This window comes from Arabidopsis lyrata (assembly GCF_000004255.2).
Source record: "Arabidopsis lyrata subsp. lyrata unplaced genomic scaffold ARALYscaffold_8, whole genome shotgun sequence".
Taxonomy (NCBI): domain Eukaryota; kingdom Viridiplantae; phylum Streptophyta; class Magnoliopsida; order Brassicales; family Brassicaceae; genus Arabidopsis; species Arabidopsis lyrata.
The window spans coordinates 16243693-16256435 of record NW_003302548.1 but is presented as its reverse complement, the minus strand read 5'-3'; the positions used below and the strand labels follow the sequence as shown (position 1 = coordinate 16256435).

General features: G+C 37.4%; 4 protein-coding genes across 4 annotated transcripts; 3 read left to right on the top strand and 1 right to left on the bottom strand.

Annotated features, from left to right (window-relative positions):
- The first annotated feature begins 1365 nt into the window (after nt 1–1365).
- On the top strand, nt 1366–4306 carry LOC9302092 (stomatin-like protein 2, mitochondrial). Its single transcript, XM_002865972.2, has 10 exons — nt 1366–1625; nt 1728–1859; nt 1988–2231; nt 2321–2470; nt 2723–2780; nt 2862–2954; nt 3130–3228; nt 3378–3469; nt 3789–3848; nt 3940–4306. Exons 1-10 carry the CDS (start codon nt 1465–1467, stop codon nt 4063–4065), a joined length of 1215 nt encoding a protein of 404 aa, XP_002866018.1. The 5' UTR covers nt 1366–1464; the 3' UTR covers nt 4066–4306.
- Nucleotides 4307–4568: 262 nt separating this feature from the next.
- LOC9302091 (enolase-phosphatase E1) lies at nt 4569–5372 on the top strand. Its single transcript, XM_002865971.2, has 2 exons — nt 4569–4825; nt 4920–5372. The coding sequence occupies exons 1-2, from the start codon at nt 4727–4729 to the stop codon at nt 5226–5228; spliced, it is 408 nt and encodes a 135-aa protein (XP_002866017.1). The 5' UTR covers nt 4569–4726; the 3' UTR covers nt 5229–5372.
- A 139-nt stretch (nt 5373–5511) lies between these two features.
- Nucleotides 5512–10010, top strand: LOC9300378 (endonuclease MutS2). The gene is made up of 18 exons (XM_021027706.1): nt 5512–5824; nt 5908–6036; nt 6123–6290; nt 6377–6460; nt 6542–6592; nt 6751–6807; nt 6897–6979; nt 7157–7280; nt 7381–7440; nt 7558–7806; nt 7891–8041; nt 8180–8307; nt 8551–8598; nt 8700–8830; nt 8914–8996; nt 9104–9278; nt 9357–9631; nt 9717–10010. Exons 1-18 carry the CDS (start codon nt 5594–5596, stop codon nt 9875–9877), a joined length of 2388 nt encoding a protein of 795 aa, XP_020883365.1. The 5' UTR covers nt 5512–5593; the 3' UTR covers nt 9878–10010.
- LOC9300377 (homogentisate 1,2-dioxygenase) lies at nt 9881–12325 on the bottom strand. Its single transcript, XM_002864255.2, has 9 exons — nt 12058–12325; nt 11749–11979; nt 11582–11661; nt 11271–11438; nt 11021–11196; nt 10872–10941; nt 10621–10775; nt 10445–10528; nt 9881–10315 (listed from the first exon to the last, which is right to left on the bottom strand). Exons 1-9 carry the CDS (start codon nt 12246–12248, stop codon nt 10085–10087), a joined length of 1386 nt encoding a protein of 461 aa, XP_002864301.1. The 5' UTR covers nt 12249–12325; the 3' UTR covers nt 9881–10084.
- Between the last annotated feature and the right edge of the window lie 418 nt (nt 12326–12743).

Genomic DNA, 12743 nt, shown 5'->3' with positions numbered 1-12743 from the left:
ATTAAATTTTCTGTTTTACCCTTTATTAATATATTTTATAAAAAATTTCATTGGTCAAAACATTAAAACAGTAGGGATAAAACTGGAATTTTCACCAAACATTTGCATTGAAAACCTAAAACGACAACTATTATGAAACAAAATTTAAATCCTAAAACGACAACTAAATTGAAACGGAGGGAGTATATCACATCTGAAAACAAGTCATCATGTAGACTTTTGGATTAGCTAAAAATTGTGTTTTTGGTATATGAAATTCTATGAATGTATGTATGTTATTACTAATAATAGAATAAGTGCGATTTAAAAGATTTGAAACCAGTCACGACAAAAAAAAAAAAAAAAGATTTGAAACCAATCATATACCTTTAAACTTAGGAATTAGTAAAAATGTCAGTTTATATGGTCTTCGAATTGCATTGAAATCAGTTTTAAACATATTTAAAGAAAAGTTGGTAATTGAGAAACGTTTGGGCTTTTAAAGTCCATACATCATTCTGGGCTAGGGACAAAACATTTTATATATTCTCTCCTCCGTAGCCAGACTCCTCCAACATGATTGTGACTTGTGACCTATTGAAAATTTTGAAAATGTAATTTAGATCTAAATATTAAACATCCTTGATTCTTTTACTGATATCGAACTCTCATACTTCAAAAAAAAAAAAAAATCTCATACTCATTTTTTTTGCTTGGTTGATATTCAAAATAAAGAGAACAAAAAGATAACCACAATTTTTGTATGAGAAATCAAAATTTAGTTATGTACTTTTGTTCATAAGTGTAGAAAGAAAATTAAAGAAAACTTTAATGAACGGATGTTTATGCATCTGCATATTTTCGTTATGTTTGTAAAAGAACGAAATTTTAGAGAAAGGAAAAGAAGTTTAATTATGGTAACTAACTAAGTCGAACATTTTTTTTCTACTAAACTACCAAAATGTTGAACACATTTAAAAAAAAAAGGAAAGTTAGTTTTTTAAACACATCGAAAAAAGAAGCTTTATATAATAAAATTCTTCAAATCTTGTCATATATTTTTACCCAATTTATATTTTATAGTATGTTTTTTCCAATGTAAGATCTTATAAAACTTATACTTTACACATGTGATAATCCTATCTTATAATTAACACATGTCGTAATCTTATAATTAGACAACATAATACAGGTTTATTCATCAAGTCTTAGGGTTTTTTATTAGCCTATACAAATTCGTGATAAGCACGAAAGAAAAAAGAAGACCTCTTTTTGACCCTTCTCCAAGTATTTTCTTTTTTACTTGACAATTCTTTTTTTAAACCTCTTCTTCAAGTAAATTATTATTATTATATATAAGTCAACCCGTCGAATAAAAATGTTGAAGAAACATTTCAATTAAAAAAAGAAAGATTTAAGAGGTTTTTCTCTGGGTTTTAATTTCCCCTTCTCCAAGTTCACAGAGTTAGTTACACAGTTTCAACGATGAATCAACTCGCGCTTTCAAGATCCGGCGGTTACACGGCCGCCGTTAAGTTCCTCCCACTACTTTCCGCAGCTGTTCCGAAGATCATATCCTCCCTTTCCGCCGCATCCACCACCACCACCGTCCGTAACTTCAGCTCTACCGGAAGTCCTCTCACCAGGTCTTTTAAGCTTACGATTTCGTATACATTCTGTGAAATTTGAACGGATTGGACTGCAGATTTCGGATAAGAATCTTAGTATTGATTCGTTTTATTTTGTAGCTACCTAACCAAGAAGCCGTCGCCGCCAAAATCCTTCGCCTCCAGGCTTCTCCATCAATCCTCTGCCGCTACTCCGCCGCAACAACTTTCCGGCGTCCGTAACTTCTCATCTCCCAGCAGTGATTTCAACAGGTATTTAAACCTAATGATTTCGTTATATACGCTTTGTGAAATTTCGATTTGAGTTCAGATTTTCAGTAGAAACTGTTGGATTTGATCGGTTAGGTTTAACGGATCTTCGCTGGAATTATTTTTTGTAGCTACCACATTAATCCGCCGGCTAACTGGGGAATCCGAATCGTGCCGGAGAGGAAAGCTTGTGTGATTGAGCGGTTTGGTAAATTCCACACGACTTTGCCGGCGGGGATTCACTTCCTTGTTCCGTTTGTGGATCGTATTGCTTATGTTCATTCTCTAAAGGAAGAAGCGATTCCTATTGGTAATCAGACTGCGATTACAAAGGATAACGTTAGCATCCATATCGATGGTGTTCTCTACGTTAAGGTTTATCTTCGTTTCAGATCATCGGGCCAATTTTGTATAACTTTTGCTATTCTTATGTTGATTTGTCATTGATATTGAGTTTTTTGCAGATTGTGGATCCTAAGTTGGCTTCTTATGGCGTTGAGAATCCAATCTATGCTGTTATGCAGTTGGCTCAGACTACAATGCGTAGTGAGCTCGGGAAAATTACTCTTGACAAGACTTTTGAGGAACGGGACACTCTCAATGAGAAGATTGTGGTATGTTGTCTTTGCTTCTTTGTTTCTGGTTCAGTTTTTTGTTTGTTTGCTTTAATGTACTTGAGCTTTGTTTTAAATTGTAGTGGGTGATGTTAATGTGAATTTGTAGTGGGTGTTATATTACTACCTAAGATTGCAAGTTCAGATTGTTGTTGTTCATTTCATGATAGCTGGCTATTTGAGTTTACTTTTGTTAGATAAGAGTTGATACTGCAAGCATCTGAACATGTTGAAATGGATTTATTCTTGCAGGAAGCCATCAATGTTGCTGCAAAAGATTGGGGTCTTCAGTGCCTTCGTTATGAGATCAGTGAGTTATTTTTTTGTTGAATCTATGCTTGTGTTAGCTGGATACCCTTTAGGCCTATATCTAATATATGTATGTCCACAGGGGATATCATGCCTCCTAATGGAGTGAGAGTTGCTATGGAAATGCAAGCTGAAGCTGAACGTAAAAAGAGAGCCCAGATTCTTGAGTCTGAAGGTAAATTTGCTTTGCTTATCCTTGGAAGATTATGTTCTGGGATTGAACTATGTGCTCATTTCGTTCAAATTCTTGGCTCAAAGCAACCCATTTCCCTTTTCGTTTTCTTTACAATTTGAACAGAATAAAGCCTGCTCAATTTGTTTCTCATAATCTGCTATACTAACTTTAACAGGAGAACGCCAAGCCCATATCAATAGAGCTGATGGTAAGAAAAGTTCTGTAATCTTGGAATCAGAAGCTGCAAAGATGGACCAAGTCAATCGTGCACAAGGTTAGTATCTAGTAAGCATTTAAGGTTGAAAAACATGAACTCATCATAATAAGATGTGGAGCCATTCGTCTGTTAAACTCATATCATAACTGACTCAGTATGTTTTACCATAACATTTTTACTTATTTATGCTGTTGCTATCGATCCAGGTGAGGCTGAAGCAATATTAGCTAGAGCACAAGCAACAGCCAAGGGACTGGCCATGGTATCTCAATCCCTCAAGGAAGCTGGTGGAGCGGAGGTGAGTTCCTTAGATCAAGCTGTGGTTTCTAAGCATGATTTCCAGAATATTGAGATAAATGAGCTAACTTGATTACATAGGTGTTGATACTGTTTTATCAAATTGTTAGTTAATACTTAGGTGTTTATTGCTACTTTTAACCCTTCAAATGCGAATGCATTATGTCTTCTACCCTGTTTTCCCATAAATGATTCTCTCTAGATTTTGAATAGAGATTTCAGTGGCTTATTGGACTTGCAAATGTTGACTCTTATTAAGTTTATTTGTTTTGCTTTCCAAATGAGAACCTCATATGCTTAATTGTGGTGTGATATTGCAGGCTGCAAGTTTGAGAGTTGCGGAGCAATACATTCAAGCTTTTGGCAAAATTGCTAAGGAGGTAAGCACAACATTACTGGATCCCATCTACTTTTCTAATGTCGTCGTCCCTTGGGATAATCTGACAGAGTTGTATTTTTTGTTCTTGTTAGGGTACAACAATGCTGCTTCCAAGTTCTGTTGACAATCCTGCTGGCATGATCGCTCAAGCTTTAACAATGTACAAAGGCTTGTCAACAAAGGTCCCAACAGTGCTTTCACAGAAACTTCAGGAGTAGAATCCTCTACCGACATGGTTGTTGCCAAACTTTCATAGAAGCTGAACCTAGGGAACAAAAATTCTTTTGACTTGTGCAGGCTTATAGCCATTTTCAGTTATTCTTTTCTTCATATGAGAAACAGTTATCGTACTTTATAACCATTTTGCAAACTAGAAGACAGATCTAATCTCAAATTTCTGAAAGAGTTTTTGCACCAGATTTGGTCTTTAAATGTTGGCTCTTGTTATCTTTATATTAATATCCAACTCTTGTTATGTTTTCTTTTGCTATTTTGTTGGTATTGTCGAGAATCTAATTGGCACAGGAAGAGTTTTTGGCTAAAACCAAAAACGCAAGAGGGGTTGAGAATAAGGTTTGTTTGCTCTCCTGATGAATAGGTCGTTGACAGAGAAGAGCCTTAAAGAATCTGAGGTGACATGAAATTTTTAGTCTTTTTCCTGAAATAGCTTTGTGTTGTGTTGTGTTGGTACAAACCACTATATATATCTCTTTGTTGTCTTCTCCTACATTTGCTCAGCCTCTAATAAGGAAAAAAAAAAACAGACAGTTTTGGCTTCTTGAAAGGAATCAGAAAAAGGAGTTTCATCTTTTAGCTCCACAGTTCTTCCCATTGTGTAAATTTGTTTTCGTTTCAAACCGATTTCTTTCTTTAAACACCATGGGAGGCTGTGCGAGCAAACCTAAGGAATCTGATATCCCTGAAACCGAAAAGACTGTTGTCGAGTCCAAGAACGTTGAAACCGAAACCATACCTCAGGTTTGTAGAACAAGTTCATTAGAGACGATCGCTTTTTATCCATTTTGTCTATGTTTTAGGTGAAAGATGTGTGATTGTTGTGTTGATTTTACAGGAGAAGGCAGATGAAGTTGTTGCAGAGAAGAAGGAAGAGTCTGCTGGAGATGTAGCAGAGACACAGAAGGAAGCTGAGGCAGCCAAGCCGGCCGAGGCTGAACCAGCTAAGCCTGCCGAGGCTGAGGCAGCCAAGCCTGCGGAGGTTGAGCAAGCCAAGCCTGCTGAGGCTGAGCCAGCTCCAGAGGCGGTGAAGACCGAAGAAGCTGTCGTCGAAACTGTTAAGGAGACTGAGCCAACAAAACAAGAGGAGGCTGTTGTAGCAGCCAATGATACCAAAACCAACGAAGAGCCTCTTGTAACCCTTTGATTCTTTCGCATTTTCATTTCTCAAAACCCCAAATCTGTAATATGTATATGTTTCTCACCACTGTTGTTGTATTGCTATTGCTACCACATGTACGTTAATGAAACAATTGACTTGTTGTGATTTGTGTTACCTCCTCCTATGAAACATCTTTCACATATTAATCTTATGGTTCTATCTTTCTCAGTTCTAAGTCATGGTAAAGTTATTAATTTTAACTTTCCCAAATCATCTTAAACATCATAAACTTCCATTTTCCGTTTTGTGAAGATAAGGTTATAAAATATGATGAAATTGGGAAATTTTGGATTCATTGAAATTGGATCTGATACAAATTCTTCTCTGCAAAACCAAAAGGGAAAATAAAAATGCAGACTTTAGCTTTCTGCAACAACTGTGCCTTAGTGATAAGAAACTCTATCGGAAACAGAAACAGAAACAGAGTAAATTTGAGTTTAATCTCGTCTTCTTCTCCGACTCTTGTTTGCCGTTCAAAGTCTAAATCTCAAACCGATAGCTTGAGGGTATTGGAATGGGACAAGCTCTGTGATGTTGTCGCTTCTTTTGCTCGTACTTCTTTAGGTCGTGAAGCTACAAAGGTTTGATTTTTTTTTTTGGGTTTTCTCTGTAGCCGTTGATTCCCTGCTTTATATTGATTGACACATACATTGTTGGTCTTCAGAAAAAGCTTTGGTCTCTTGACCAGAGTTTCAGTGAAAGTTTGAAGCTTTTGGATGAAACAGATGCCGCCATTAAAATGCTTGAACATGGTTCCTTCTGTCTTGACCTCTCCAGTATTCATATCTCCCTCGTAAATTTCATCATCCTTAAATCTCTAAAGTGATGATCGTTGCATGAATTGTGTAGTTTTTGATGTAGATATTGATTTGTGTGAAGGTTGAATCGGGAATTCGGCATGCTAAGAGGAGGCTTTCCTTACGAGCAGACCAAGCACTTGAAATTGCTTCTCTTCTTCGATTTTTCGATACGTTGCAGTTTGATTTGAAAGCTGCCATTAAGCAAGATGGAGATTGGTACAAACGGTTTATGCCTCTATCTGAATTGGTATTTGCAGTTTTCTCTCGAATTTTTTGATAGTTTTTTAACTTCAACATTGTGGTGGATCCCTCATATTCACTTTGTGTTTGCAGATAATGCACCCTGTGATAAATAGATCATTTGTCAAGTTGGTTGAACAAGTTATTGATCCTGATGGTACAATCAAAGATTCCGCGGTTTGTTCTTTGTCTCGCTTTCACTACATTGTCAAGAGAAGAGGCATGATCCTTATGTTGAACTCATCTTTATTGTTTCAGAGTAGTGCCCTGAGACAATCACGTGAACGAGTACAAACACTTGAAAGAAAGGTCAAGATAGTTTTTTCTTTGTAACTGTGAATTGAAGATTGTCAAAATAAAGTTCGAGTTTTCTTTGATAACTTTTGTTCTTTAAATATAAACATGTATTGAGCAAGATAACTTTGTTAAGTAATATTGTCTGAAACCTTCATGCGGTCTCCTTTCAGCTGCAGCAACTGCTGGATGCTATCATAAGGAGCCAAAAGGATGACGAATCTGTCCTGGTAAGCATTCTCTTAAAGTGGTGTAGGTATATGAGCAAATCTTCATTTTCTGAAGTTGGTCTTATTAATTATTCAAAATAAAATTCCAGGTAGCGGCTGAAATTGATGGAAGATGGTGTATACAAATGAGCTCGAATCAGCTAACTTCTGTTAATGGTCTTTTGCTTTCCAGGTAAAATTGAATTTGTAGATTTCAGTTAGCAAAGAAGATTCAGAGTTTTGGATTGCAATTTATCAATGATTTATTAACAAAGAGTTCATTACCATTGACCAAGTTATTGAGAAGTTATGCTTCTCTTTCAATGATTTATTTTCATATTCTATCTCTTGAAGGTAATATGTGTTTCAGTGGTTCAGGTGGAGGGACTGTGGCGGAGCCAATAGCTGCGGTCTCTATGAATGATGACCTTCAAAGTGCGAGAGCATCAGTTGCAAAGGCTGAGGCAGAGATTCTTTCAATGTTAACAGAAAAGGTAATTGAGTATTAATTTTTAAAGTTAGAATTCTATATTTTTCTTTCTTATTGTTTTCTGCTTGTTGACATTTTTGTTCATTTTGATGCAAGCAAAACAGATGCAAGATGATCTTTATCAAATCGAGGTGGTGTTGAGCTACTCGATTCAGCTGGATGTGGTAATTATGCTTTTATACCAACTTTTTTTTTTTCCATTGAAGCAAAAATCAGTATGACAAATCTCAGGAACATGAGCTTCCAAACATGAGGTTTTATAGTATGTTTTTTTCGCCTAGATTAACGCTCGAGCAACTTACAGTCGTGCATATGGTGGTGCACATCCTGATATATACTTGCCACCTGAAGATGGGGTCGAATCTTTGTCCGCTGGAGAAAACTCACTGCAGAGTAACTTATCCAGTGAGAAATCGCTTCCTAGAAAAGAGTGGTTGCTGTATCTACCTAGATGTTATCATCCTCTATTACTTTACCAACACAAGAAAGGCATAAGAAAGACGCGGGAGACGATAAAATTTCATAAAACAGTAAGTTCCTCAAATGTTATGATCATAGAGTCGATTGATGATGCGTTTTAGGTGAAGTTAATATATACATGGTTGCTTTTATAGGCAGACACAGTATTATCAGGAACTCCACCAATTCCAGCTGATTTCCAGATCTCTAAGGGCACTAGAGTTTTGGTTATTACGGGTCCAAATACAGGAGGTAAAACCATTTGCTTGAAATCAGTTGGACTCGCTGCGATGATGGCAAAATCAGGTAAGGCATATGAAACTTAAAATTTCTTCTGTTAATTCAAAACTCCACCAAAAATATAAATCCCTTGGGAGAGAGAGAGAGAGAGATTTCAGTCACTTAATACTATATCAATTTAAATGATTGTTATGGTTTTTGTAGGTCTTTATGTTCTAGCAACTGAATCTGCACGCATACCTTGGTTTGACAACATTTATGCTGATATTGGTGATGAACAATCTTTGCTGCAGTCACTTTCTACCTTTTCTGGTCATTTGAAACAAATAAGTGTAAGTCTGTTCTTTGTTGTTGTCACACCTTTTATATCACTTTATGTTCCCTTTTTCTACGATTCAAAATGCTTTATTCCTATGAAGTTTGGACTCGCTAAATCTTACAACATGATTCTTAGATAAATTATCAGCGTTGATATTTATTGGTTTGGAATGATTGGTTAAATTAGTTTGGAAGATGTAACTCTCTTGATATATATACAACTCATGTTTCTTTTCCTCTGACTGGTAAACTTGCAGGAAATTCTCTCGCATTCAACAAGCAGATCACTTGTGTTGTTAGATGAAGTAAGTTAAAAGACTGGTCATGATAATATAGTTTAGGAGATTTAAGGTCGGGATATGTTTGGAAGAATCTGCTTTAAAGTCTTGCCTGCTAATAATAACAGGTTGGAGCTGGAACAAATCCCCTTGAAGGAGCTGCATTAGGGATGGCAATTCTCGAATCTTTTGCAGAAAGCGGTTCTTTACTCACGATGGCAACCACACATCATGGAGAGCTTAAGACGCTTAAATACAGGTTATAACTGCACCTGACATATTTCTTGAATGACCCTATTTTTAAAGAGTATTCACTTTTATATCTTTCCATATCTATTGTAGCAATTCCGCCTTTGAGAATGCTTGCATGGAGTTTGATGACCTGAACCTAAAACCCACTTTCAAAATCTTATGGGGAGTACCAGGTTTAGCTATATGCTCATCTGGACTCTTTAATGATCGATTTGTGTACCCCTAAAATGGAATCAGTGTTAATATGCTTCAGCAACCCACGTTTGAAAATGATTTTCAGGTCGTTCGAATGCAATAAACATAGCTGAAAGGTTGGGGCTTCCATGTGATATCATCGAGAGTGCTCGTGAACTCTATGGCTCTGCAAGTGCTGAGATTAATGAGGTCATACTTGACATGGAACGGTACAAGCAAGAATATCAGAGACTTTTGAATGAGTCACGTGTTTATATAAGGTAAGATTCTATATAACAGCATTAAATCTTGTCCTCTCTTATGAGCTTTATATTCATGTTTTTCTTTTTCGGTTCTAGGCTATCAAGAGAGCTTCATGATAATCTACTCATAGCACAAAAGAACATTAACGACCATGCCACCAAAGAGAGACGAAAAATGAGACAAGAACTAACTCAAGCTGGTTCGATGACTCGTTCTACACTTCGCAGAACATTGCAACAGTTTCGCTCATCTGCTGCACAATCATCTCAGTCAAAGGTAGCTACGCAACTCCAAACAAAAGTCGAAACGACAAAGGATGAAGATAGTGGAATTCGTTCATCATCTGTGGTAGAGAGACGACCAATTTCTGGTATTTAAATAAGTTTAAGCCATTTAAAAGATAGCTATTATCTGGTTATGATCTTTGAAACTGAACCATGTTTTGGCATTAACAGAAGCTGCAGCTCAAAAGGTTCCTGAAGTCGGTAGCTCGGTGTTTGTTTCTTCTCTTGGTAAAAAAGCGACTGTTTTGAAAGTAGAACAGTCAAAGAAAGAAATCTTAGTGCAAGTAGGCATCATGAAGATGAAAGTGAAACTGACTGATGTTGTAGCCTGAATCTAAATGGCACAGTTATATTCATTAGTATCTAAACCAACACCGTTATATTAGCTTCAGAGTACAAATGATGTAATTAAAGTGATATGAAGAAATACTACCTACTTATTACATATGTACTTGTTGTATGCTTCTTTCTTATACAAGTATATGGTAAAAGTCTGTACAGCTTGGGTATTGAAAGTGGTCCAGGTGAATTGTGTTTCTTTACTCCGAAGCTCCTGGTTCTTTCTCTGTTGGTTCAACATTTGTCTTGTTCAAGTCTATGCGTGAGAAATGGGACTTGAGGCCAATCCAACATTGGTAGTAGTCGTGGTCGAGGAAAGGAGACTCCAGAGCCCAATGGCAGACTCTAGGGATCAAGGCTGATTCAAACATGAAAGCCATTGTACCTGTGAGTTTAGAAGGAGCCATTGCATTTACTCGAGCAATTGTCGCCTACAAAATAATAATAAAAATGCTTCAGACTTAATTTGTATTTCACATTCAGGGGTTAAATTTAGACATGATCTCGGAGGAAAATGAAATCAAATGTGTAGTTTACTGTTGCATAAGATGGATTGACACCTCGTATGTGGTAGTATCTGGACCATGTGGTGTCATACAACTATGAAGACTTGCACCGCCAGGGAGAAATCCATCAGCTTTGGCCTGTGAATGGTGGAGTCAGTTTACAGATTTTAGGAGGAGGAGAACACAAGCCAGCTAATGATTTTCAGTAGCAGGAACTTAAAGCAGTTTACCTCGTATGCACCGTAGATTAAGCCCATAAATTCACTCATGCAGTTACGATGATAGTAAGGAGGTCGAAAAGTATGCTCAGCAACCAACCATCGAGGAGGGAATATGACAAAATCAAGCAAGGCCACACCAGGTTTATCCGTTGGTGCTGTAAGAACTGAGAGTACAATAATTCCCCCAGAGAGTGTGATTTACAGTAAGCAACCATAACGAAACAGAAAGAAGAATAGGTTTAGCGCAGAGGACCACCAACCTGTATTTATAGAAGGATCTCCATGATCTAAAAGGACAGTGTTGTATGGACAGAACTTCTGCAGGTCATACTGCAGACAGAAATTGATGTTATCAGAAAAAAATGCATTAATCTTTTACAAGATTAGGCTCCATAAACCATGTACTCACTTTATAAGGCACGTAATTGCCATGCCAGGCAACCACATTGAATGGAGAGAAATCTTGTTTAGCAGTAAAGAGTTCAGCGCCAAACTTCTGAACAATTGTGTATTCAGGACGCAAACCTTCCTCAAACCACGCAGTTGGTGCAAGAAAATCTCTTGGTGCAGCAAGACCATTAGCACCTGTACACATCCAACGATAAGATTCTTGCGGATAATCCATGTTATTCAGGCTGAATCTAAGAACTCAAGAATACCTATCGGTCCAAGATCAGGAAGCTGAAAATGAGCCCCATAGATTTCAGCAACATAACCACGCGACTTCCCATCCGGTAAATCTACAGAGAAACGGAATCCTTGTGGTATAACAGCAATCTCACCAGGAGTTACCAAAAGCCTTCCACACTCAGTTTCAATCCATAGCCCTAAAACACCCACTCAAAAATATCAGAATTCATCAAAGACGATCTTGAATCCATTCCTCATACATGACTGACTTTCTTACCAAAAGATGTGAACTTTATAACAATGAACTTATATAGACACAATTTGAAAGTAAAGAACTTACTTCCTGTTTGAGGAACTAACAAGAAGTCACCATCAGCGTTGCAAAATGCAGAGTTTTTCATTCCTTTGTTAGCCACATACCTTCAAAAAAATGAATACAAAGATCATTACTTTATCTATCACTGATCTAAACCAAAAATACCCAAGAAAAAAAGAAGATATTTTTACATGTGAATAGCGAAACCATGGCGAAGAAACGAGCTTCCAGCTCCACAAATAGTATATAACCCATCAACGAAATCAGTCTCCGATTCAGGAATATCCTCAGGTCTCCACCGAAGCTGAGTCGGATTCGTACGACTATTCGATGCATCAAACTCACTCACAAGCTTCTTATGAGCTGGTACACGAGGCTTGAACGGTTCATGTGTAACCGACGGTTTAATCCGGTACAACCAACTGAAGAAGAAGAAGAAGATCAATTCAACGAAATCATCCAAAAATTACAAATCGAAAACAGTTGTAGAGGAAAGGAACCTTCTTTGATTGAGCTTGCGAGGAGAAGTGAAAGAAGTACCGGAGATCTGCTCGGCGTAAAGACCGTAAGGACAAAGAAGAGGACTGTTCTGATCTAAAGGCAAAGCTCCGGCTATTGCTTCCGACGAGAAGTGGTTACCGAAACCTGATTGATACTTTAAGTCTTCAAGTTTCTTCTTCTTCTCTTCCATGGCTTCTTCACGTCAGAGACTGCAAGAGAGAGACGATGATCGATAGAGATAAACCAATAACGTGGAGAGTGATGCGGACGTGGCATATTGATCAAAGAGGAAGAAGAAACAACGTCTGAATTTAAAACTCTGCTTTTTCCTAATAATGCCACTTTCTAATTATTGGGCTTGAACATGAATGGGTTTGTTTACAATTAGGCCCATCAGCTTATGATTGCTTTGTCTTACTGATTTTGTGTCCCACATCGGTAAGCTAGTGAAACAACGACTTCTTTATATATGGCTACAAAGTACTGATGGTCACGACCTTACTTGAACAGGATCTGTTCTATAGGCTCGTACCTCTGTTTCCTTGATTTCTCAAGAGACAGGCCCTTAACCCTGGTTGATGAACCATGACCGTGCGACTAGAGCGTGATTGACGGCTACGATCGTCTTTAGACGCATCCGGTACTGTAGAGGATCGTTACTCGGCTCGGTTCTACCTTGCCGGGG

What these genes read in the sequence shown, in the direction of transcription:
- LOC9302092 (XM_002865972.2), top strand. Translation starts at nt 1,465, where the DNA reads ATGAATCAACTCGCGCTTTCAAGATCCGGCGGTTACACGGCCGCCGTT. An exon ending in CTCTCAATGAGAAGATTGTG is followed by an intron (nt 2,471 to 2,722) that starts GTATGTTGTCTT and finishes TTATTCTTGCAG; the next exon opens with GAAGCCATCAATGTTGCTGC. An exon ending in CCAAGTCAATCGTGCACAAG is followed by an intron (nt 3,229 to 3,377) that starts GTTAGTATCTAG and finishes CTATCGATCCAG; the next exon opens with GTGAGGCTGAAGCAATATTA.
- LOC9302091 (XM_002865971.2), top strand. Translation starts at nt 4,727, where the DNA reads ATGGGAGGCTGTGCGAGCAAACCTAAGGAATCTGATATCCCTGAAACC. An exon ending in AAACCGAAACCATACCTCAG is followed by an intron (nt 4,826 to 4,919) that starts GTTTGTAGAACA and finishes TTGATTTTACAG; the next exon opens with GAGAAGGCAGATGAAGTTGT.
- LOC9300378 (XM_021027706.1), top strand. Translation starts at nt 5,594, where the DNA reads ATGCAGACTTTAGCTTTCTGCAACAACTGTGCCTTAGTGATAAGAAAC. An exon ending in CGATAAAATTTCATAAAACA is followed by an intron (nt 7,807 to 7,890) that starts GTAAGTTCCTCA and finishes TTGCTTTTATAG; the next exon opens with GCAGACACAGTATTATCAGG. An exon ending in TGCGATGATGGCAAAATCAG is followed by an intron (nt 8,042 to 8,179) that starts GTAAGGCATATG and finishes TGGTTTTTGTAG; the next exon opens with GTCTTTATGTTCTAGCAACT.
- LOC9300377 (XM_002864255.2), bottom strand. Translation starts at nt 12,248, where the DNA reads ATGGAAGAGAAGAAGAAGAAACTTGAAGACTTAAAGTATCAATCAGGT. An exon ending in CATGGTTTCGCTATTCACAT is followed by an intron (nt 11,662 to 11,748) that starts GTAAAAATATCT and finishes ATTTTTTTGAAG; the next exon opens with GTATGTGGCTAACAAAGGAA. An exon ending in CAGATACTACCACATACGAG is followed by an intron (nt 10,316 to 10,444) that starts GTGTCAATCCAT and finishes ATTATTTTGTAG; the next exon opens with GCGACAATTGCTCGAGTAAA.